This window comes from Temnothorax nylanderi, unplaced genomic scaffold (assembly GCF_030848795.1).
Source record: "Temnothorax nylanderi isolate EJ_2023f unplaced genomic scaffold, tnyl_v1.0 TNYL_tig0548_pilon, whole genome shotgun sequence".
Lineage (NCBI taxonomy): Eukaryota > Metazoa > Arthropoda > Insecta > Hymenoptera > Formicidae > Temnothorax > Temnothorax nylanderi.
Window position 1 is genome coordinate 95,237 of NW_027249610.1, and position 22,253 is coordinate 117,489.

At 43.5% G+C, this 22,253-nt stretch overlaps 2 protein-coding genes across 2 annotated transcripts; both read right to left on the reverse strand.

The window, feature by feature from the left end:
• Positions 1-6,046: 6,046 nt before the first annotated feature.
• On the reverse strand, positions 6,047-7,612 carry LOC139783837 (uncharacterized). Its single transcript, XM_071722992.1, has one exon. It carries the CDS (start codon positions 7,610-7,612, stop codon positions 6,047-6,049), a length of 1,566 nt encoding a protein of 521 aa, XP_071579093.1.
• A 1,135-nt stretch (positions 7,613-8,747) lies between these two features.
• On the reverse strand, positions 8,748-11,183 carry LOC139783838 (uncharacterized). The gene has a single exon (XM_071722993.1). The coding sequence runs from the start codon at positions 11,181-11,183 to the stop codon at positions 8,748-8,750; it is 2,436 nt and encodes an 811-aa protein (XP_071579094.1).
• Between the last annotated feature and the right edge of the window lie 11,070 nt (positions 11,184-22,253).

Here is a 22,253-nt window from a genome sequence, read left to right on the forward strand (position 1 = left end):
GCGTGCTTGTGTGAGTGTGCATGTGTGTGTGTGTGTTTACGGAATAAGGATTATAAAGCGTTCGCGGAGCTCTGTTCTACGAGCGTATTCCTTCTCTCTTTAAACAGAATCGGTTCCCGCGGTAAGTCCTTTCGCGGACTTATACGCAAGATATTACAATTAATAAAGGGTACACCGTGCCTTGTCTCGCCTGGCGGATATTCGGCCGGGCGGCATCCGGCTGATGCTCGCCGGGAACGATGCGTTTCGGGGCGCATTGTTACAAATATTAGAAATTAACGAAAATAAAAAAATTTCACTAAATTCGTGTTCAGCATGCATTACTCTTCAGAATTACTTTTCTCGAGATTCGGAGAGAAAATAATATTTAACATATTTAAAATTTTCGACCCGCAAAAAATTTTACTTTTGACCTCCGAAAACACGTTTGCCTTAATGAAAATCACAACATAATAATAATAATAATAATAATAATCTTTATTTACGGGTAAAAAACCCTTTAGTATATACACGAGAGAATGTAGTTTATAAAAATTTAAACAAAATAGATAAAAAATACAGTCAGAAAACAATAAGTAATGTTAGGAGAGTAAACAAATGAGTTTCCGCTTAAAAGAAGACACATTGCCGCCGAAGAAATCAACCAAGTTGGCATAATTATTTGCCGAGATAATCATCCTATTCAAACATGAGTTTACGCCATATAAAGTACGGTGATATTCAACATAAAAAATGGGAGATTGTCTTAAGTTCCTGATTGGAATATTTAAATAAATATTTTTTAATAGGTCAGGACTATCGATAAAATTGTTTAATAATTTAAAAATTAATGTTAGGTCAGAAATTAATCTCCTGCTCTCTAGAGTGATTAAATTAAATCTTCTTGATATGGGATAATAGTCATGGCAGGTAATAACCATAGGACTTCCCATGCGGTAGGCTACCGTGCGTAAGAACTTATGCTGTATGCGTTCAATCTTTTCAATATGACATTTATAATAGGGAGACCATACAGTGGAGCAATACTCCAATTTCGGGCGAACCAACGCGCAATATAACAGTTTTAAAGTGAAGATATTTACAAAATACTTTCCCCAGCGGAGGATGAAGCCAAGTGTTTTATACGCAGATGAAACAATAAGTTGAATGTGATTGTTAAATGATAAGTCGGCGCAAAACAAAACTCCGAGATCACGAGCATTATGCTTTATTGAGAGTGGTAAACCATCAAGAATGTAGTCATACAGAAGTGGGTTATGTTTGTGGGTAAAATGTATAACAAAACATTTAGAAACATTGAGTCGAAGGCAGTTTCTCTTACACCAGACCTCAAGATTGTGCAGATCCTGTTGCAACAATAATGCATCTGCAAGTCCATTTATTTTTCGATACATTTTCAAGTCATCAGCATATAGTAAAAAGAGGCAATATTTAATATACATAGCGATATCGTTAATAAATAAAATAAATAAAAGGGGGCCAAGATGCGAACCTTGCGGCACCCCGGAAGAGCCAGTTATATTTCTAGATATACTGTTTTTATATTTTACATTTTGTGTTCTATCTGAGAGAAAGCATGAGATCCAACACAAGAGAGAGCCTCCGACTCCATAGGCTCGCAGTTTACTTAATAAAAGAGTACGATTCACAGTGTTAAATGCTTTCGCAAAATCAGTATAAACAGAATCAACTTGGGATCCACTCTCAACAATATTCGCTAAAAAATTATAGTAATTTACCAGATTTGTAGTCGTGGATCGTCCAGGAACAAATCCGTGTTGTACAATTATAATAAGGTTTTTGCAAAGCGCTCCAAGCTTGCAAGCCACAATGCTGTCAAAGATCTTAGGCATTATGCTTTGCTTACAAATAGGACGGTAGTTTGTAACAAATTGGCGTTCACCTCCTTTAAAAACTGGAGAAACAAGACATTGTTTCCAAACAGCAGGAAATGAGCCCATTTTTAGTGATTTGTTAAATATTAGCCATGGCATATAATCTCACTAAACTCCGTTGGTCACATGGGCACCATAAGTAGTGTTTACAATATTAAAGGCGAGTTCACACAACATACAGATTCGAGATAATTGTAGTGACAACTCCGCCCTGGTCTCCCCTACATATATATATGCTCGTTCTTTAGCAGGTCTTTACGAGTACTATACCCATGTAAGAGCGTTTCTATAATAAATGTAGCGTTTTCGAAATAGAGTCTGCGCAAAATGAGGACTGCAAGATTTTCAATGAAGTTTCTCGCCTATTAGACAACATCTAAGAAAAAAATTCATTGATCATAAAATACGCTATTTTAATCATAGTTTTTAAAAACATTACTCAAAATTTTTATAATAATATTGTTAAACAAATAGAGTAAAAAAACACAAAAAAATTTGAATATCTCAAAAACCCCATTTTCTATTTTTTTGAAATTTATAAGCAATATTCTGGGGAGTATTAGACAAATTTTAAGACCGGTCCGAAGTTGCGCAGAAAATTTGGGAATTTTTTATAGATTTTTTTGTAAGGCAGACAGAGGTACCGTGGCTTCGCACGGACTTGCGCGCGGCCTCGAGCAGACTCGAGCTTCAACACAGTAAGTCTCTCTCATAAACTATCTTTATTGCTTATTCCCGCAGGGTTTGCAAGTCGTTTTTATAAGGGACGTTACCCAAATCTTTACACTACTACCCTTTCTCCTCTCACTTTAACCCTTTTGGACAAACGGCTTAACGTCTCTTTCCAAAAGACGGAGCCCAGTTTGCTCCGCACAAGAGCCTATCTTGCACGGAGGGGCGCAGCTTCGGAAAAACGTTCCATGTTTACATGGCTCTAGTGGACTCGAACCTGGTTCCTCAGATTACGAGTCTGGCGCTCTACCACTAGACAGCACTGCCGCCCTTTCATCCCATCGACATGTTGTTGGGCAATAACCTATTATTAGTTGTAATATTACGCGTACTTTCAGCCAGCGTGATTTAAAATTCGAAGTATAGGTTCCAATAGAAAATCCGTACGAATAAACTGGGCTAACTAAGAACCAGCGCGGTAAATGATGCGCGAAAGTTTTATTTATTATATATTTTTTTTATTGCGATAAATATTACCACATGCCTCAGTGGTCGAATTGGTACGACACCTTCACGGAATGAAAGAAGTTCCAGGTTCGAACCCTGGCTGAGGTAATATTTTTCTCAATGATTTCTTTACAGTTATTTAGATCCATATAGCATCAAAAATTAAATCGAATCGATTTAATTAGGCGAAGGGGGGGATTTTACTACTTCAACCTGAGCTGTGTTTCAAGTCTGACAAATCTAGTCGGCACGCAGTCAAAGGTTGGAAAATATGTAAAATAAAAATATAAATAAAACTTTCGCGCATCATTTACCGCGCTGGTTCTTAGTTATAGCTCGGGAGATAACGACAGATTTTTCGCGTTAATATCTATAAAGCTAGATTTTTTTCCCATGATAGTTTAGACAGTATCAATGATAAAAGTGCAAGTCTACCAAACTTTTAGTGTTGCAAAAATGAGTAAAAAATTAAACAACATGTTGCAAAAAATTGCATAAACTACGCTTCATATGTAGGCCAGACGAAGAGGCAATTAAAAACGCGAATTTCAGAGCATTGTAACCACATTCACAGAAATACCATGACACAATCTGTCATCACGGAACACAGATTAAATTTGGATCACGAATTTGATTGGGAGAACGTGGAAATCCTTGATAAAGTAAGATATTTATCCAGAAGATTAGTCTCTGAAATGACTCATATAAAATTACAGAGAAATAGTATTAATTTGCAGAATGACACCGAATTTTTACACCATGCATATATAGCCGTTTTAAATAAATTGTAAACTATGCCCATGAACGCTTCTCACTGGCTAACTGAACTCGGTGACGTGTCGAGTTCTGGCGTTGTCATTGGTACTTAGACCAGATATCATAACAATCCATTATCTTATTGACACAACTATCTATGTTAAACGTTATCGATGGCGTGACTTGTGACACGCTCCTTCTTTTCAAATTTTTGTCATTTCATTGCTGCGTAACGTGTGGACGGGACGGATAAGTCCTTTCGCTACTTTTATTGTATACGGCTTCACGCCCCACGTTCACCTCGACCTTTTGGTCAGTCTATAAAGCTTTTTCGCTCTTATTGCATCTAACTTTTTTATAAAAATTACAGATAAGGATCATTTGGTCCACGTTAATTCGAGTCTGTAAGCTCGCCAGTTGACAAGGGGAACGTACGGCAAATCGCTTGTTAATGCTGAGGATGGCTCAAAAATGAGCCGAAACGTTTATTTTCAATGTACTCCAAGAGGACGAATAAACTGATTCCACGCACGAAGAACCGCGTTAGACCCTAATAGCCCCTTTTTCTCTATTATTGTAATTCCCGAAAATCATTCTATAATTTTATTGCATAAATGTATTATATCTACAAGATTGAAATTTTACATACTCACAGATGACATAAAAACATACCGGAAATTAATATTCTACCGCGTCGGAAGCGTTGTCATGTCAGGTCTACCACCCACGCAAAGTGTCGAAAAAACAAACATTTTTGACTTATATCTACAAAGCTAAAATTTTTTTCTGGAATAGTTTATTGAATAAGACATCCAAAAAATACAGTCTACCGATCGTTTCATGTTGCTAAAGCCTCGGTAGACGCATTGGAATGCAAGCGCGTGACCGCGGCCGCTGCGCTCCGGGCCATTGCAGTTCGCGGAGAAGTTTTGCATTTTCCGCCGTGGAATATTAATCTACAAAGCTGATTTATTGTCTACAAGCAGTGTATGCACTATTTTGATTAAAAATCACATTCTACCTCCGCTGAAAGGTGGCTAAATCTTTGGTAAACGTTGCCAAAATGGCAATACATAGTCAAATTGTTCGAGAACACGCGGTAGCGCGAGATAGCGCGAGGCAAAAGACGACCACAAAAAACAGCAAATCCAGAAATACACAAAAATAAAACAAAGTATATTCAAAGTCTAATGTGTACAATTATTTACAGAGTTCAGAGCCGTGAGTGATAGCGCGCACTGAATCTGTCACAGCGAAAAGCAGAGAATTTAGCAGCGCAAGCTAATTCGGGGTCGAGAGCGGATTGCGAGTAACGTTTAAGCGGTTTGCAAGTAGCGTTCAAGCGATTTGCACGAGCGGTGATTCTAAGCGGGTGAAATGAAGCAAGCGAGTGCGAATGGTGTGAAGCGGTGTACTGGCGGTGATTCTCGAACGAAATCGATTCCGCGGCGCAGCGGCGATCCCTTTATCACCTCCGAGGCGAAACTCCCTCCAGGCTCGTTACGAATAATTTCGGGAAGGTGATTGGCCACCGGCGGCCTTCGTCACCGTGCTTACGTCACGGTTTTCAAGTGTCGATCCGAAGCGATCGTTACTTGTTTTCGACTGCGGTGTTTATAGCATGGATCTTCCTTAGTGAAAGCGTTGTTGTTTGACTTTATTTGTGCGCCCGGTCGGCCGTGGCTGTGTTATTCGCTAACAATTAGCGAACTTTCCGATGCGATGGGAGATCCATGCTATACTGAACATTAACGTCGACAATTTATTCTTGAAGGCTACTTGACATGCGATTAATGCGATTTCCAGCAAGGAAACAAGCGCAATCTCAAACATCCCGCCCGCCTCGGCAAGTGTTGACGAAACATGGTGCGCTCGACGGTGCGACCGACGTCGCGGCAGGATATCGATTTTTCGATCGATTCACCGTGATCGCGATTCCGGCGCGTGGTGCTGGCGAGCAATGGCGGCGCGGCGCGGCTGCGCAGTATCACAACGCGTGGTAATCTCGAGCGAGACACATAAACATTCGCGATGCACGTAACGCGAATTCGGTGACATGTGAGAAGTGAAGTGATACGTGAAAGTGAATTTGTGTGTCGCACGGAAGGTGAAGTTGAGGCGGAGGGCCGATGAAGGACGATTACACGACGTGAACGAGAGAGAATGCAGGCGGAAGGCCTCTAAAATTAATTAAGCGACGGAGAGTGTCGATGGGCTCACGCATCCTCCGGCGTCGGCTGGTCCTCAGCTCCGGGAAGAAGCACGAGTTTGCATAGTGGTCGAACCAGCTCTGACGTGGCGGTGCGAATTGTCGCCACTCGAATGATGCCATCGTCTCCGGGGTGCAATCGAATGATGCGGGCTAGTGGCCATCGGCTCGGTGGTGTGCTTTCGGCTCGCACCAGGCACAGAGATCCGACGGCAGGCGCATCCTCGAGTTTGAGCCACTTCGGGCGTGCGGTCATCCCGTTTACATATTCGCGCGACCATCGAGACCAGAAGTGATCGCGCATCCTTTGGAGGTGTTGCCACCGGGAAAGTGAGCTCTCAGCCGTGTCAGTCAAGGAGGGCTCGGGAACAGCCAGGAGAGGAGCACCGATCAGGAAGTGTCCTGGGGTGAGAGAGGATAGGTCGTCCGGATCGTCGGACAAAGCTCGCAGCGGCCTGGAATTTAGGCAGGCTTCGACCTGGGCGAGGAAGGTGCTCATCTCCTCGAACGTGAGCGTGGTCTCTCCGATAACCCGACGGAGGTGAAACTTCGTCGATTTCACGGCGGCTTCCCACAGTCCGCTGAAGTGCGGTGCGGCTGGCGGGTTGAAGTGCCATTTAATGCCCTCCGTGGCGGCGGCGTGAGCAAGGCGACGGCCGTCGGCGGAAGAAGCTCGGAGAAGCTCTCTCAGAGCTCGGTCGGCCCCCACGAAGTTGGTGCCGCAATCAGAGAACAGTTCCTCGCAAAGGCCTCGCCGGGAGATGAAGCGCCGGAAAGCGGCAAGAAAGGCCTCCGTCGTGTAATCTGAGACGACGTCCAAATGCACAGCCTTGGTGCAGAGGCACACGAACACGGCGATAAAGGCCTTGTGCGCTCGGTGTCCGCGGCCTTTGCTCGTGCGGATGAGGATCGGGCCGGCGTAGTCCAGGCCGGTCCGGAGGAAGGGGCGTGCTGGAGTGACTCGTCCCTTCGGAAGATTGCCCATTGGCGGCTGAGGAGTCGTGGCTCGCCAGCGGGTGCATCTGACACAGCGATGCAATCGCTGCTTGACAATGGAGCGGCCCCGAGGTATCCAGAACCGGAGTCGAAGCAGGCCAAGGGTAAGCTGCACTCCTCCGTGCAGCGTCCGACGGTGGCACGACTCAATGATTAATCGAGTGAGCCACGAGGAAGGCGGTGCGATCATCGGGTGTCGCTCATCGGTGGAGAGCGGGGCATGCTTGAGCCGGCCTCCAACTCTTAGAACGCCGTGGTCGTCCAGGAATGGACTCAGGCTCGCCAGAGGACTTCGAGGTGAAACGGTGCGGTTTGCGGAAATCGAAGTGATCTCGGCGGCGAAGTGCAGTGTTTGCACCACGCGGAGCCAGCGGAATAGTGCGTCGTCAATCTCCTCCGATTGCAACGTGAGTGCGGTGGTGCGGGAAGCGGCGCGTCGCCAGCGAGAGCACCAAGCTGTGACTCGTAGAAGCCGGTGCAGCGAGGAAAATCGGAGGAGCATCTCGGGCTCGGCCTCGATTTTTTCTGTGACAACGTGCGCCACGACTCGTCGTTCCGGCAGCTCTCCGTCGGACATCTCCCGACCCTCGCTCGGCCACTGGGTTCGGTCCTCGCGGAGCCAGGCGGGTCCAGTCCACCACAGGGGATGGTCCATCAGGTCGCCTGGAGCGATTCCTCTGGAGGCGCAGTCAGCCGGGTTGTCTCGCCCGGGGACATGTCGCCATTGAGCGTCCGGAAGCTTCTGCTGGATGCGGGCCACGCGGTTCGCCACGTAAGTTTTCCAGCGGGAGTCGTGCCCGCGGATCCAGTGCAGTGTAACCTGCGAGTCTGTTCAAAGGAAAGTGGGTGCTGTGAACAAATGCAAGGTGGAGCGAGTGTGATCTGTGAGAGATGTGAGCAAGTCGGCGGCAGTGAGCTCGAGCCGTGGCAGTGTCACCTGCTTGACCGGGGCCACCTTGCTCTTCGCGACCAGCAGATACACGGCCACGGTGCCGTTCCGGGTGATGCGGAGGTACACGGCCGCGGCGTACCCTCGCTCGGACGCGTCGGCAAAGCCGTGCAGCTCCACGTTCGCGTCCTCGTTTCCGCTGCCCAGCCAGCGGTTCACGCGCAAGCGGGAGAGGAGAGGCAGCTCCTCGAGGAAGCTCCTCCAACAGTGCGCGTCGGCGGCGGGAAGCGGGTCGTCCCAATCGAGTCTTTGGAGCCACGCGGACTGGATGAGGATCTTCGCGCAAATCACCACGGGAGCGAGCCATCCCAGCGGATCGAAGAGTCGAGCGGTTTCCGCGAGAACGCGTCGTTTGGTGGGCTCTGCGACCGAGCGCGGGTGAATCGCGAACGCGAACGTGTCCTCGCTCGGGTGCCACAATAGCCCGAGAGTGGAAAAACTTTTGTCTTCCCATGAGTGCGGTTCGTGGTGGAGTCGGTGCTCGGGAGGAATTCCCGACAGCACTTCGTCGCAGTTCGCGGCCCATTTCCGAAGCGGGAACCCGCCCGCCGTGCACAGCCCGTGGAGTTGTGTCTGTTTGGCGATCGCGTCGGACAAAGTGTTCGCGCCCGAGACAACGTCGTCCACGTACGTGTCCTCGAGCAGCGTGCTCGCTCCCTGTGGATATCGCGATTGTTCGTCGTGGGCCAACTGGCGCAACGTCCGAATGGCCAAAAAGGGCGCGCACGCGAGACTGTACGTTACCGTGAGGAGCCAGTACGCACTACGCGCACACGAGGGCGAGGAGGGTGCAACGCCAAAGGATGCACTGGTACTTCCTGTCGTCCGGGTGGATGAGGATCTGCCGGTACATCTTCTCGATGTCCGTAACGAAGGCGTAGCGGTGCCAGCGCCAGCGCATCAAGACGTCCGCCAGAGCGGGCAGCAGATTGGCGCCCACGAGGAGGTGGTGGTTCAGCGACTCGCCGGACGGCGTCTGTTGTGACCCGTTGAATACTACCCTGAGCTTGGTGGAGGTGCTCGGCTCTCGGAGCACTCCGTGATGAGGTAGGTAGCACTCAGGTTTAACTTCGTGGTCTGGAGAAACGGAAGCTAACTCCATGTGTTTCAGCTCCTCGTACTCCCGCATGAACTGGCGGTAGAGCTCGCCGAACCGGGGGTCCCTCTGGCATTTCCGCTCCATTGCGGTCAGCAGGCGTTTGGCCGGTCGGCGCGTCTCAGCCAACGTCGTTGGCTCCTTGGAGAATGGCAGTCGGACCACGTACCGTCCCGTCTCCGTGCGGGCGTGCGTTTGCACGTAGAAGTCCTCGCACTTCTGTTCCTCCGGCGTGAGGGCGGCGGGAGCGGAGGGCTCTGCCTCTTGCTCCCAGAAGCGGCGCACGAGATCGGCCAACTCGTTGTCGGCCGTCGCTTGAAAGCTGCCGTGCGTGTGGAGGGCTGAAGCGCCGCAGCCACCGGACAGGATCCACCCGAAGGCTGTCTTCTGCGCGATCGGGGCTAGCGGTCCGCCCTTGCGAATGCCCTCTTCGAGGATGGTGGAGCACACTTCTGCTCCGAGAAGTAGCTCGACCGGGTCTCCAGCCGAAAACCGCGCATCGGCCAGAGGCAGCCCTTTGAGATGGGGCCACGTAGCGGGGCTCTTCGTCGTCGAGCCTTGGTAAAGAGAGAGGCGGGGCAGCACGAACGCGACGGCGTTAATCGTGGCTCCGGTTGTCACGGACGTAAGGCTCACCGTCACCTTCCCGCGGGTTGCCCCGGATTTCGACCCCCCGATTCCGAAAATCGACACGGCGGAGCGAGATCGTTGCAGGCGCAGGCGCTGCACGAGAGATTCAGCGACAATTGAGACCTCAGACCCTTGGTCGATGAGGACTCGCACTGGATGAGGGTCTCCATGGCGGTTAGCGACGGTCACTCGCGCGGTTGCGAAGAGGATCGCCTTGCGGTCGTCAGCGGAACGCACGGCGGACAGCGCGCTGACCTCGGCGGACGGCGACGCGGGGACGTAGGCTTCATGAAGCATCGTCTGATGCCGAGCCTTGCACGTGAAGCAATTCTTCGCGGATTGACACTTCGCGACGGAGTGATTGCTGAGGCAATTGTAACACAATCGGCTGGTCTCGACAACCGTCTTTCGGTCGGTGGCGGACTTGGATCTGAAATCGTTGCACGTCATCAACGAATGTTTTCCTTTGCATAGGGCGCACTGCGGATTGGCACTGTCTTTAGACCCTTGTTTCGCGACGTGGGTCTTCGCGGACCGAGTGGAATCGGAGGCTTTCGCGGCGGGTTTCGGTTTCGCGGCGTTTAGCGTAAGGACACGCTTCGCAATAAAGTCCGTGAGCTTCTCGTGCTCCGGCGGGTCGACGGAGTCGGAGATGAACGATTCCCACTCGAGTCGCGTGCGCTGGTCAAAGAGCTCGACAACCAGGTGATTGAAGAGGTCCATTCCATGGGACTCGATGGGCCTCCCGATGCTCTCCTGAGCATTGACGGCGGTTGTGACGGCGTTGAAGATGCGGCTCAGCTCGTCAGCGGTTTCTCCCTTCATTTTCGCCACGGCGGTAAACGTGGCGAAGTTGGAGCGTATCAACTCCCGTTTATTCTCGAAATGTCTACTTAAAATGGCCCACGCGCGGTCGTAATTGGTTCCGGTCACTGTTAACGAACGCACTAATTTTTCAGCGGGCCCTCGCAGACAAGATCGGAGGTAATGGAACCGCTCCGTATTCGAGATCGACGAGTTCTCACCGATGACCGATAGGAAGAGATCCCGAAACGACGGCCATTCCTCGTACGCGCCCGAGAAGTAAGGTAACGTGATACGCGGTAGCGAGGTCTTGGGGGCGCGTTCGCCACCCTGCTCTGGCCCAGCTGGCACCTGGGGCAACGCAGCTTTCAACGTGCTTGCGTAGGTGGTGAGCAAGCTGTGCTGATGCACGTACGCATTCTCGACGGTGTCAAAGAAATCGGTTTTAAAGTACTCACTCTCGGTGTAGAGATCTCTGTAGCATGCCCGAATGAGATCGTGGTTTGACTCAAACTTGGCCCACAAGTCGTCGAGAATGCGGAGGCGAGTTCTCACAGCGTCGAGGGTGATGTTCTCTGTACCCTGCTTCCGTAGATTGGTCATCGCGTGGGCGATGCGCCTGTGGATGTCGTGCTGACCGTTCAACAAGGCGCTCTGATCCATGCTCATGGCTGCAGTCGTCCGTTGAGGAAGCACTCCCGAGTTAGCGGTTGCCGGTCGAATCCGGCTCGAAGGACCAGAAATGTTCGAGAGCACGCGGTAGCGCGAGATAGCGCGAGGTAAAAGACGACCACAAATAAAACAGCAAGTCCAGAAGTACACGAAAATAAAACAAAGTATATTCAAAGTCTAATGTGTACAATTATTTACAGAGTTCAGAGCCGTGAGTGATAGCGCGCACTGAATCTATCACAGCGAAAAGCAGAGAATTTAGCAGCGCAAGCTAATTCGGGGTCGAGAGCGGATTGCGAGTAACGTTTAAGCGGTTTGCAAGTAGCGTTCAAGCGATTTGCACGAGCGGTGATTCTAAGCGGGTGAATTGAAGCAAGCGAGTGCGAATGGTGTGAAGCGGTGTACTGGCGGTGATTCTCGAACGAAATCGATTCCGCGGCGCAGCGGCGATCCCTTTATCACCTCCGAGGCGAAACTCCCTCCAGGCTCGTTACGAATAATTTCGGGAAGGTGATTGGCCACCGGCGGCCTACGTCACCGTGCTTACGTCACGGTTTTCAAGTGTCGATCCGAAGCGATCGTTACTTGTTTTCGACTGCGGTGTTTATAGCATGGATCTTCCTTAGTGAAAGCGTTGTTGTTTGACTTTATTTGTGCGCCCGGTCGGCCGTGGCTGTGTTATTGCTAACAATTAGCGAACTTTCCGATGCGATGGAAGATCCATGCTATACTGAACATTAACGTCGACAATTTATTCTTGAAGGCTACTTGACATGCGATTAATGCGATTTCCAGCAAGGAAACAAGCGCAATCTCAAACACAAATCATGACAATTATATTCTTTATTAATATTAACGAACAGACAGTTTTCTTATAGATGTGTTAATAATTACTTTTATTTACTCCATCTATTTATGATCTATGTTTTGGTAAGAAAATTTAATTCAATTAATATTTTTTTCATGTCAAAGAAAATATATTCAACATATTAATAAATAATAAATTCACGATCCTATATAAATCTCATTGTAAGAAATGATTGTTTTTCATAACTTATTCTAAAAATTTATTCGTTAAAAGTTTATTATTATTTACCAATGTTACTGTCAATTAAATACTAAAATTATTACAAGTTATGTGAAAAAGGGAAGAACAGAGTGAAAGGGTGAAGGAAGGAGAAGGATGGAGGAGGAATAGTGGAAGGCATGAAGAAGGTGGAAAGAAGGTGGAGGAAATGGAGGAGAGAAAAGAGGTGGAGCAGGACAAGAGAAAACGGTTGAAGAAGAGGAGCCCGAAGAAAGAGGTTATGGTCGACGGAGACCAGATGTGAGGAAGGGAGCAGGTCTCAGGATGAGAAGGAAAGGAGGTGAAGGGAAAGGAGAGGAAGGCGGAGAAGAGCAGGCAGATGCGGTGGATGAGGTGGAGGTGCGAAGGAACGCAGATGAGGAGGATAAGAGCGTATGTAAGGAGAGTCGGTAAGGTGGAAGATCGGTATGCCGACGGAGAGGACGTGCAAAGGGACAGGTTGGCAGGCCCGGCGATGGAGGCGAGGAGATGGCACAAGAGGCGAGAGCGGCAGAAAGGAGCAAGGCGGATGCGCAACGCGTTCGCAACGTGTATCGGCGGACAAGCGGTGAGATCGAAGGGTCGAAGGAAGGAATCGATAGAGCGAGGTGAACAGGAAAGAAACGCACGTGGTGGCTGTAGAAACGTAATTTAAAGGGTCGAGAAAGAGAGATGGATTGGAAAGGGAACGAATTGGGAGAGGGTAAAGGAGATGTTTGAGGAAGACTTAAAGGTAAGGGTAGAGGTGAAAGAAGTGAGCGTAATAGGTCAGAGAGGGGAATGGGTGACGGTATTAGCTAAGTTGGGAAGCGAGGAGGATAAACGGAGGGTACTACAGGCGAGGAGAAAGGAAGGGAGCAGGTTTAAAGTAAAGATGGATGAGGATAAATTAGTAGAGACGAGGGTGAGAGAAAGAGTGGAGAAAGAAAGGAAAATAGAAAGGAGAGAGGAGTAGGACGATAGAACAAAAAGGACTATGGACAAGGAGATCGCGAAGAAAATGGAGGAGAAACTCATAATGGACGAAGACGAGGACGAGGACGGCAGGAAGGAAGGAAAGTAAGAGGGATGCAGGATGGATAGGAGAGAGGAAGGGAGACAGAGAGAGAAGTAGCAGGGGAAAGGGAGGGGAAGAGATGAGATGGAAGTAAGATGGAGGTATAACGCATTGTATTTTCAGAGCGAAGTAGAACGAGAAGGAGAGAAGGTGGCGAGCTAGAGGAGGGAGTGTGACAGAAGGAAGGGGAAAAAGCAGCGACAGATGGAAGGGAGGCGGAGAGATGGCGGAAGCAGGGGTGGCGGGGGAAGAGGGCCGGATGGAAGACGAAGGGAGGGGAACATAGTTGTAAAGCCGCACATAGTCAGGACGTGAGGGGATAGTAAAGAGTTTTTTTTTGTAAAGGGTTGGGTACGTCCCTTCAAAGCGCCAATGAGGTTATGTGCTGTAAGTTTCCGAAGTATGTAAAGGTTTTGGGAACGTTTTTCCTGGAAAAAAACGCCTTCCAACCCCGGAAAGGGAGTGAATAAAGAATGATTGATTGATATTACAAGTTATGTTTTGAAAGTAATTTCAAACAATTTAAAGAAAACCTGAGAATATAAACATAAATTCAAAAAGTAGTGTGCCGAAAGTTCAGGGCAGCTGTTTCTTCGAGAAAATCTCGGTACCTGCAGGGTCCTCCCCTTCATAAATACTTTTGGAGTAATATATATATATATTATATTAAATTTTTTGTTTTATTTAATTTCAAAATCTTTTTAATGTAAATAAAATATTTTTTTTAAACTAAAATTTAATTTTTTATATAAAAATAATTAATTTAATCAATCACAATTTAATTAAATTTAAATTATCAAATAATAATTAATTATTTTTATTATACTAATAAAATTATTTCATTTTTCTTTAATTTATTACATAATTATAAATAATATTTTTAATAATTTTAATTAATTTATTAAATAAAAAACTAATAAATAACTAATAAAAAATTAATACAAAATAATAAAAAATTAAATAAGTAAGCTAAAAAAGCTACTAGGCCCTTATAAAAAAGTAGTACTAATTTTAATACTGAAAAAAGTATTGGTGAAAGTACTGGAAACATAAGTACTCAAAGTACTACTAAATTCGACCATACTGACTTCGTCAGTACTCCTTCACAGTACTCATCCAATACTCATTCAGTACTCCCTTCAGTACTTCTTCTAGTACTCCCTCCAGTACTCCCACCAGTACTCCCTCCAATACTCCCACCAGTACTCTTTTAGTACTTATCGAATAATCGTGGGATACTAACGTGTGGTACAGGCGCAGTAGGGGAGAGTGGGCACCCTTGAACCACGTTTTTTCAAATCACATTAAAAATAATTTTTAATAACTTCATTATAATATAAATGAGACTATTCGATGTTTAATATAATAAACTTTGTTTGTAAATGATTTAAGAAGTAAATTTTCAGAAATATTTTGCAAAAATAATGATATTTCGAAATGCTGCGTTTGTCACAGTGGACCCCACACGTGGGGTCGATTGAGCCATAGCGTAGGGTACACTGTGACATGTAATGTGGAAGGTAGGGTACCTTGTGACACGTAGAAGAGATCTGTTTAAATCCTGTTTATTACAAATCTTTGGTCAATTGAAAAACCAAGACTGTGCTAGAGAACCAATTTATCAATAATCGTGTCATATTTGTTTCATCAGATGACCTAAGAAATTGAAAACTGAAAACAAAGTCCTATAACCTCACTTTTTGTCGTAACCTAGCAGAGATCAACGAATATTGCCTCACAGCGACTCGATTACATGTGATCTGTAACTAAAGGGTGAAAAAAAGAGAAAATGAAAGTGTGGATATGATTATCGGTGGAAATTATTTCATTTTATAGGAAAATTTAGGTAGGGGAGACGGCTGGTCTAGTGGGTAGAGCGCCAGATTCGTAAACCGGAGAGCCGGGTTCGAATCCCGCTAGGCCGATGAGAATTTTTCTCAGCAAAACGCTGCCCCCCATCTGGCGGATAGATCTCGTATGATACAGTATTTCTAGATGGTAAACTAGGCTCCGTCTTTCGGAAAAGACGTTAAACCGTTAGTCCAAAAAGAAAGAGGGTTAAAGTGAGAGGAGAAAGGACAGTAGAGTAAAGGTTTGGGTAACGTTCCTTACAAAAACGACTTGCAAACCCTGCGGGAATAAGCAATAAAGATAGTTTATGAGTTTTTATGAGGAAAATTTAGGCACTAATATTTACTATTCCGCGATCGAAACACACTACGGAAACTCGCGCTGTCACGTAGGTAGGTTAGATAGTTCTGTAAGCGTGGCACAGAGGACCCCATCAACCTGTGTCACATTGGACCCCACTGAACATCGATATTATTTATCGTAAATATTTCAGATACAGAACAATTAAACGTTTTTGTGCGCACGTTGGTATTGAACCTAGATCCCGACGAACGTCTTATGAATTTTTTTTTAACTGTAGAATCCCTAGAAATCCATACATATCAAAATGTTATGACAAGTAAAAATTTACTTTGCAAGGCTCCAATTACATATCTGCCTTTAACTAAAGTATATATGCTTATTTCGGCATAATTTTTTGATGGAAGTTATATGTTTTGAAAACGAAAATTTTCATACCCACCGTCACTATTTTGCAGAACGTTAATACAGAAAACTCGCACTGTCACATTGGACCCCGTGGCTCAAGGGAGCCCACTCTCCCCTACTTACGCAGTACTATCCAAGTAGAACAAAAAGTCAAGATGATATCAAAATAACGTCATATTGATAGTTTAGTGTGTTAATTTAGTATTTCCAAGATACGTTACGAAAAAGTAGTACTAGCAATTAGTACTCAGTACTGAGTGATCAGTACTCGTAGTATTGACAGTATTAGTATGTTAATACTCATGAATATTGCAGAATGGTCAGTACTGTGCCTATTAGTTTCTTACAGTACTGGCAGTACTATCATGATAGTACTCCGAATATTAATCTGATAATGTACTGACCACTTCAATACTTTGAAATACTAATGAGTATTATTGCTTGTAGTACTGCCAGTACTGTAAGCACTGACAGACACAGTACTGACCATTCTGCAGTATTCATGAGTATTAACATACTAATACTCTCAATACTACGAGTACTGATCACTCAGTACTGAGTACTGATTGCTAGTACTACTTTTTCGTAAGGGTGGTTCATACCCTAATTATAGAAATATTAATCTCTTATTTATTTATTCTTTTAATGATATGCCTGACTAAAAAGGATTATTTTGATAGAATATATCATGTATTTTAAAATACTTTCATTATTATATTTAATAGAATCAAACTATTACAAAAAATTTCAAAAATTTTTATGCCCCTTACATTAAAATATAATAAAAATTATTTTAATATTAATATTTTAAATTAATTTTATTTAATTATTAATTTTTTCTTATAATATATAACTTATTTTCTAAATATTTTATTATCATAAATTTATTTATTTTTACTATTTTATCTTTAAGATTCTTTGATTACATTATAATCTGATTCTTTATAGTATGCTTTACCTCTTATAAGCTATTTAAATTTTTAAAATAATAAATATATTCGTCCTAAAATATTAATAAATACATACATAAATATATATATTTTATATATAAATTTAATTTGAAAATATTGAATTACATATTTTAATGGATTTTTCCCTAAATATTCAAGTCAAGTTATATCCACCTCTATTACTTTAACCCCTACAATATTAAAAGGGTTATATAATCACAAATATAAATAATTTAAATACCATATTGAACTTACATAAAAATTTAAATAATAAAATTTTCTCATAATATTATTTAACTCCATATATATATATATATATATATATATTAACACTTCATAATCTTTTGGAAGAAAATGAAAGCGTTTCGTACGAAAGAGATTCCGAGGACGAAATCAGCAACGAGAGTGAATATGGAGATTCAGATATGAGTAGCGAAAAATTCGACAGTTAATTTTTATTATAAAAATACTATATCACTCGTACGCACTAATGTGTGCGCGAATTCAATTATGATAATTAAATTTATTTTATTAAAATATTGTGTGTTATTAATTTATATAAAAAATATCACATAAAACTATAATAATATATCAATAATTGGTGCAAGTAAAACAAGTTACTTTCGATTCACTAAAAATAAGCTTGCTTTATTTCTCACATTTCTATCCACAACGTTTCTATACCATCTGAAATTTTTATACATGCTTTTATTTGAAAAAAGTGTGAAAAATCCGTTGCGTTAAATGAATAAGTAATTTATTATAAAAGAATTCTTCCGTGTTAACTTAGATTGTATTATTGTGTTAGAAAGTTTTCTTTATTCGTGGTTAGGATATTAGCTTTTGGTTATTCGCTTATATTTTCACATACCGTATATACGTATCATCAACCTCGTTGAACATATCAAATAAAAGTCTTTGTGTGATAACAAATGTGAAATATTCAAAACAATTCGTATTGATATATGGTGAATTAATCCGTAATGATCTGGATAATGTATGAATAGTATTCGGGAATTAATGGTAATACCATAGAAGAGATATCGGTGAATGATATCTCATAAGATGTTGTTTTCTTTAAAGGAAATACGGATAAAAAGTAAAGTAAAGCCTAATTATATAAATAGATTACACAGGACCACAAAAAAAATTTTTTGAAAAACAACTGGGATCAGAGTAGGTGTTTCTTATAGATTTTGGGTCACTGAATCCGAATTCGTAAACCGTTTTGCTCCATCACGTCTAGATTTTTAGATAATCGAGAAAAATAGCGGAAAATCTGTGAAAATTGAAATAAACATTTAAAGAAAGAGCAAAAGTATAACATCAAAGAAAGAGAAAAAGTATAACATCAAAATGCGGTCGCAGAACTGATCTAAATATATTTTGGTAAGTTAAATAAAGTGCAAAAAAGGAGGATGTTAAAAAAGGGCCGATTTTCGCCCAAAAAGGTGTAAGTAAAAGAAATAGTGTTTTTTGTAGATTTTGATCTCCTGAATACGATAAAGCTAATAAAAAGTTTGTGGTGCTTGGGGAACACCTTGAAAATTGAGCATAAACGTGGTGTATTTACAGAAATTCGGATGAGATATATGCTATATCATAAAATGTACTGGTGAAAGATTTGTTGGGGAGAGGGAAAAGGGGGAAGAAAGAGTGTTTTGTGTGTGTGTGTGTGTGTGTGTGTGTGCGTGTGTGTGTGTGTGCATGTGTGCGTGCGCGGGTGCGGGTGCGTGTGCGGGTACGGGTGTGTGCGGGTGTGCGCGTGTGTGTGCGCGTGTGTGCGGGTGTGTGCACACACCCGTACCCGCACACGCACCCTCACCCGCACCCGCACCCGCACCCGCACTCGCACCCGCACCCGCACCCGCACCCGCACCCGCAACCGCACCCGCACCCGCACCCGCACTCGCACCCGCACGCGCACCCGCACCCGCACCCGCACACGCACCCGCACCCGCACACACACACACACACACACACACACACACACACACGCACACACACGCACCCGCGCACACACACGCGCACACATACACCCGCACCCGCGCACACACGCGCACACCCGCACCCGCGCACATACACACACACACACGCACACGCACCCGCACACGCGCACGCACACACGCACACACACGTACTCACATACACCCGCACCCGCACACACGCGCACACTCGCACCCGCACCCGCGCACACACACACACACACACACACACACACACACACACACACACACACACACGCACACACACACACACACGCACCCGCGCACATACACACACACACGCACACACCCGCACCCGCACCCGCGCACATACACACACACACACACACGCACCCGCGCACACACAAAACACTATTTCTTCCCCCTTTTCTCTCCCCAACAAATCTTTCACCAGTACATTTTATGATATAGCATATATCATCCGAATTTCTGTAAATACACCACGTTTATGCTCAATTTTCAAGGTGTTCCCCAAGCACCACGAACTTTTTATTAGCTTTATCGTATTCAGGAGATCAAAATCTACAAAAAACACTATTTCTTTTACTTACACCTTTTTGGGCGAAAATCGGTCCTTTTTAACATCCTCCTTTTTTGCACTTTATTTAACTTACTAAAATATATTTAAATCAGTTCTGCGACCGCATTTTGATGTTATACTTTTTTTCTTTCTTTGATGTTATACTTTTGCTCTTTCTTTAAATGTTTATTTCAATTTTCACAGATTTTCCGCTATTTTTCTTGATTATCTAAAAATCTAGACGTGATGGAGCAAAACGGTTTACGAATTCGGATTCAGTGACCCAAAATCTATAAGAAACACCTACTCTGATCCCAGTTGTTTTTCAAAAAATTTTTTTTGTGGTCCTGTGTTATCATTCCAAAATAGAGATAAGATCGTTACGCATTAATCATACCGTCGCAAATATACACATAAATACATATAGAATAATAGTTATTTAGATAATAGGAATCGAAAATATATATACATATAGAATCGTATGAATTACTAACGAACTTGAAGTTAAATCGTTGAATATCATAAAGAATAGCGCGCGCAATATTATTAATGCTTCAAATCGTATTATTACTAACAAGTCTTTAATATTAATATAGAACTTCTCGAAGGTAATCAATAAACCCGAGACGTATTCCACTCCGGTGGTTCAAAAATGCAATCCGTTTACATATGCAATGTTCTCTGTGACGATATCTCTCGTGATATATTTCTGCAACCAAAGATTGATTTCAGGCTGTAATGATATTACAGTCGTCGTATTACTCAGTCGGGGGATCTATTGGTTGTAATTCAGAAATATATATATTACCTCGTGCGATGTAATTCGCCTCCTATGTAAGATCAAGTACGAGCGTAACTGCGTACTGTGATTCCCTCTCGTAAGGATACTCATGGACGAGTCCACTTCGTTTCAGTAATGGCGTCCGTGTACAACTTCCTTCTGGCCATACACGAGAATATGTTATGGCGACAAGCGTGCTAATAACCTGTATCCGATCTCTGGCTTGGATCGATACTTGTTGTCGAGGTTAGGAAAACCATCGAGAACTGCTCCATGTAATCGATCTCTTACTTGGATCGGGATTTCGTGACTCGTAATATGGCGTTACGATATAAGTTCGGTCGCTTAAGTCTCTTTACAAAAGTATGCTACCTCTCGGGAATCTCTACTACGACTGACACGCACCGTCTTCTAGCGATGGTCGCGCGCGTAGGAATACATGGATGTGCCGTCGACTCGTGCGCATCGGTCCCGTTTGCCGTGCGGCCTGTGTGAGCGTTCGTCGGTCGCTTGCAGGGCTCGGCCCTCACGGGGGAGGGGGAAGTGTGTTTACGGAATCAAGTCAACAAGCGAATTCTTTTTCTTTTTCAACAGCTTTTTACTATTGAAAATTGAATAAAAAGAAGGAATTGAAATGATGGAAATTGTAAAATTTTTATGCACTCGGGAAAGAAATTCAGAACGTTACAAATCGTTTAACTTTTTTTATGCCCTGTAATTTCAGCAACGTCTACTAAAAATTTAGCCACCTTTCAGTTGAGGTAGAATATGATTTTTAATCGAAATAGTACAATACATAAACTGTTTGTAGACAAAAAATCAGTTTTGTACAATAGATTAATATTCCCCGGCGGAAAATGCAAAACTTCTCTGCGAACTGCAATGGCCCGGAGCGCAGCGGCCGCGGTCACGCGCTTGCATTCTATTGCGTCTACCGAGGCTTTAGCAAAATGAGACGATCGGTAGACTGTATTTTTTGAATGTCTTATTAAACTATTCCAGAAAAAAATTCAGCTTTGTAGATATAAGTCAAAAATGTTTGTTTTTTCCACACTTTGCGTGGGTGGTAGACCTGACATGGCAACGCTTCCGACGCGGTAGAATATTATTTTCCGGTATGTTTTTATGTCATCTGTGAGTATGTAAAATTTCAATCTTGTAGATATAATACATTTATGCAACTTTTTGCAACATGTTGTTCAATTTTTTACTCATTTTTGCAACACTTATAGATTGGTAGAATTGCACCTTCATCATAGATACTATTTAAACTTTCTTGGAGAAAAAATCTAGCTTTATAGAAATGATTTCACGAAAACTGTCGCTATCTCCCGGGCTATTAGCCCAGTTTATTCGTACGCATTAATATATTTATTTATAACAACTATAATATATGTTATATAACAATTTTTTTCACGAATTATTACATTTACTGTTTACGAAAATATTTAATAAAAATTAATATGTCAATTAAAAAAAGTTAAGTATCTTATGCAAAATTAGAAAAAAAAGAAAACTTAAAATAACATAAGCAATGAGAAGTGCCGTTTTCGGTCAAAGCGGATCTTGGTGCTTAATAATATTTCACAATATCAATTATTATTAAATACATGTTTCAGTTTTTTAAACTGCGTGCTAAAATGGACTTAAAACGCAATTGTGTAAACTAAAACTAGAAATAATATCTCATATTAATTTGATATTATCAAGTAAAATAATATACTAGAAGAATATTTATTATAACAGTTATACAAACTTATGGATAGATCCGAGTATATATGATTACACAGGCCCACAAAAAAAGAAGTATATTGCTCTGGGGTTGAGACCACATTACTCCTATGTATTTTGACCCGCTGAACACGAATCTGCAATAAAAAATAGGGGTCGCCCAGAGGATTTTAAAGATAACCTCAAAAAACCGTAAAAAACCACGTTTTTTAGTGGTAAAGGCTTAAAAAAAAGAATATGATTTGTCCCAGGTCAAGACCAACCAGAATTTTATTGGTAAACGCACAAACACACTTGTGTCATGTTGAAAAGAGAGAGAGAGAGAAAGAGAGAGAGAGAGAGAGAGAGAGAGAGAGAGAGAGAGAGAGAGAGAGAGAGAGAGAGAGGAGAGAGAGAG

Excerpts from the sequence above, each read along its gene's own strand:
- LOC139783838 (XM_071722993.1), bottom strand. The coding sequence starts at position 11,183 with ATGAGCATGGATCAGAGCGCCTTGTTGAACGGTCAGCACGACATCCAC.
- LOC139783837 (XM_071722992.1), bottom strand. The coding sequence starts at position 7,612 with ATGTCCGACGGAGAGCTGCCGGAACGACGAGTCGTGGCGCACGTTGTC.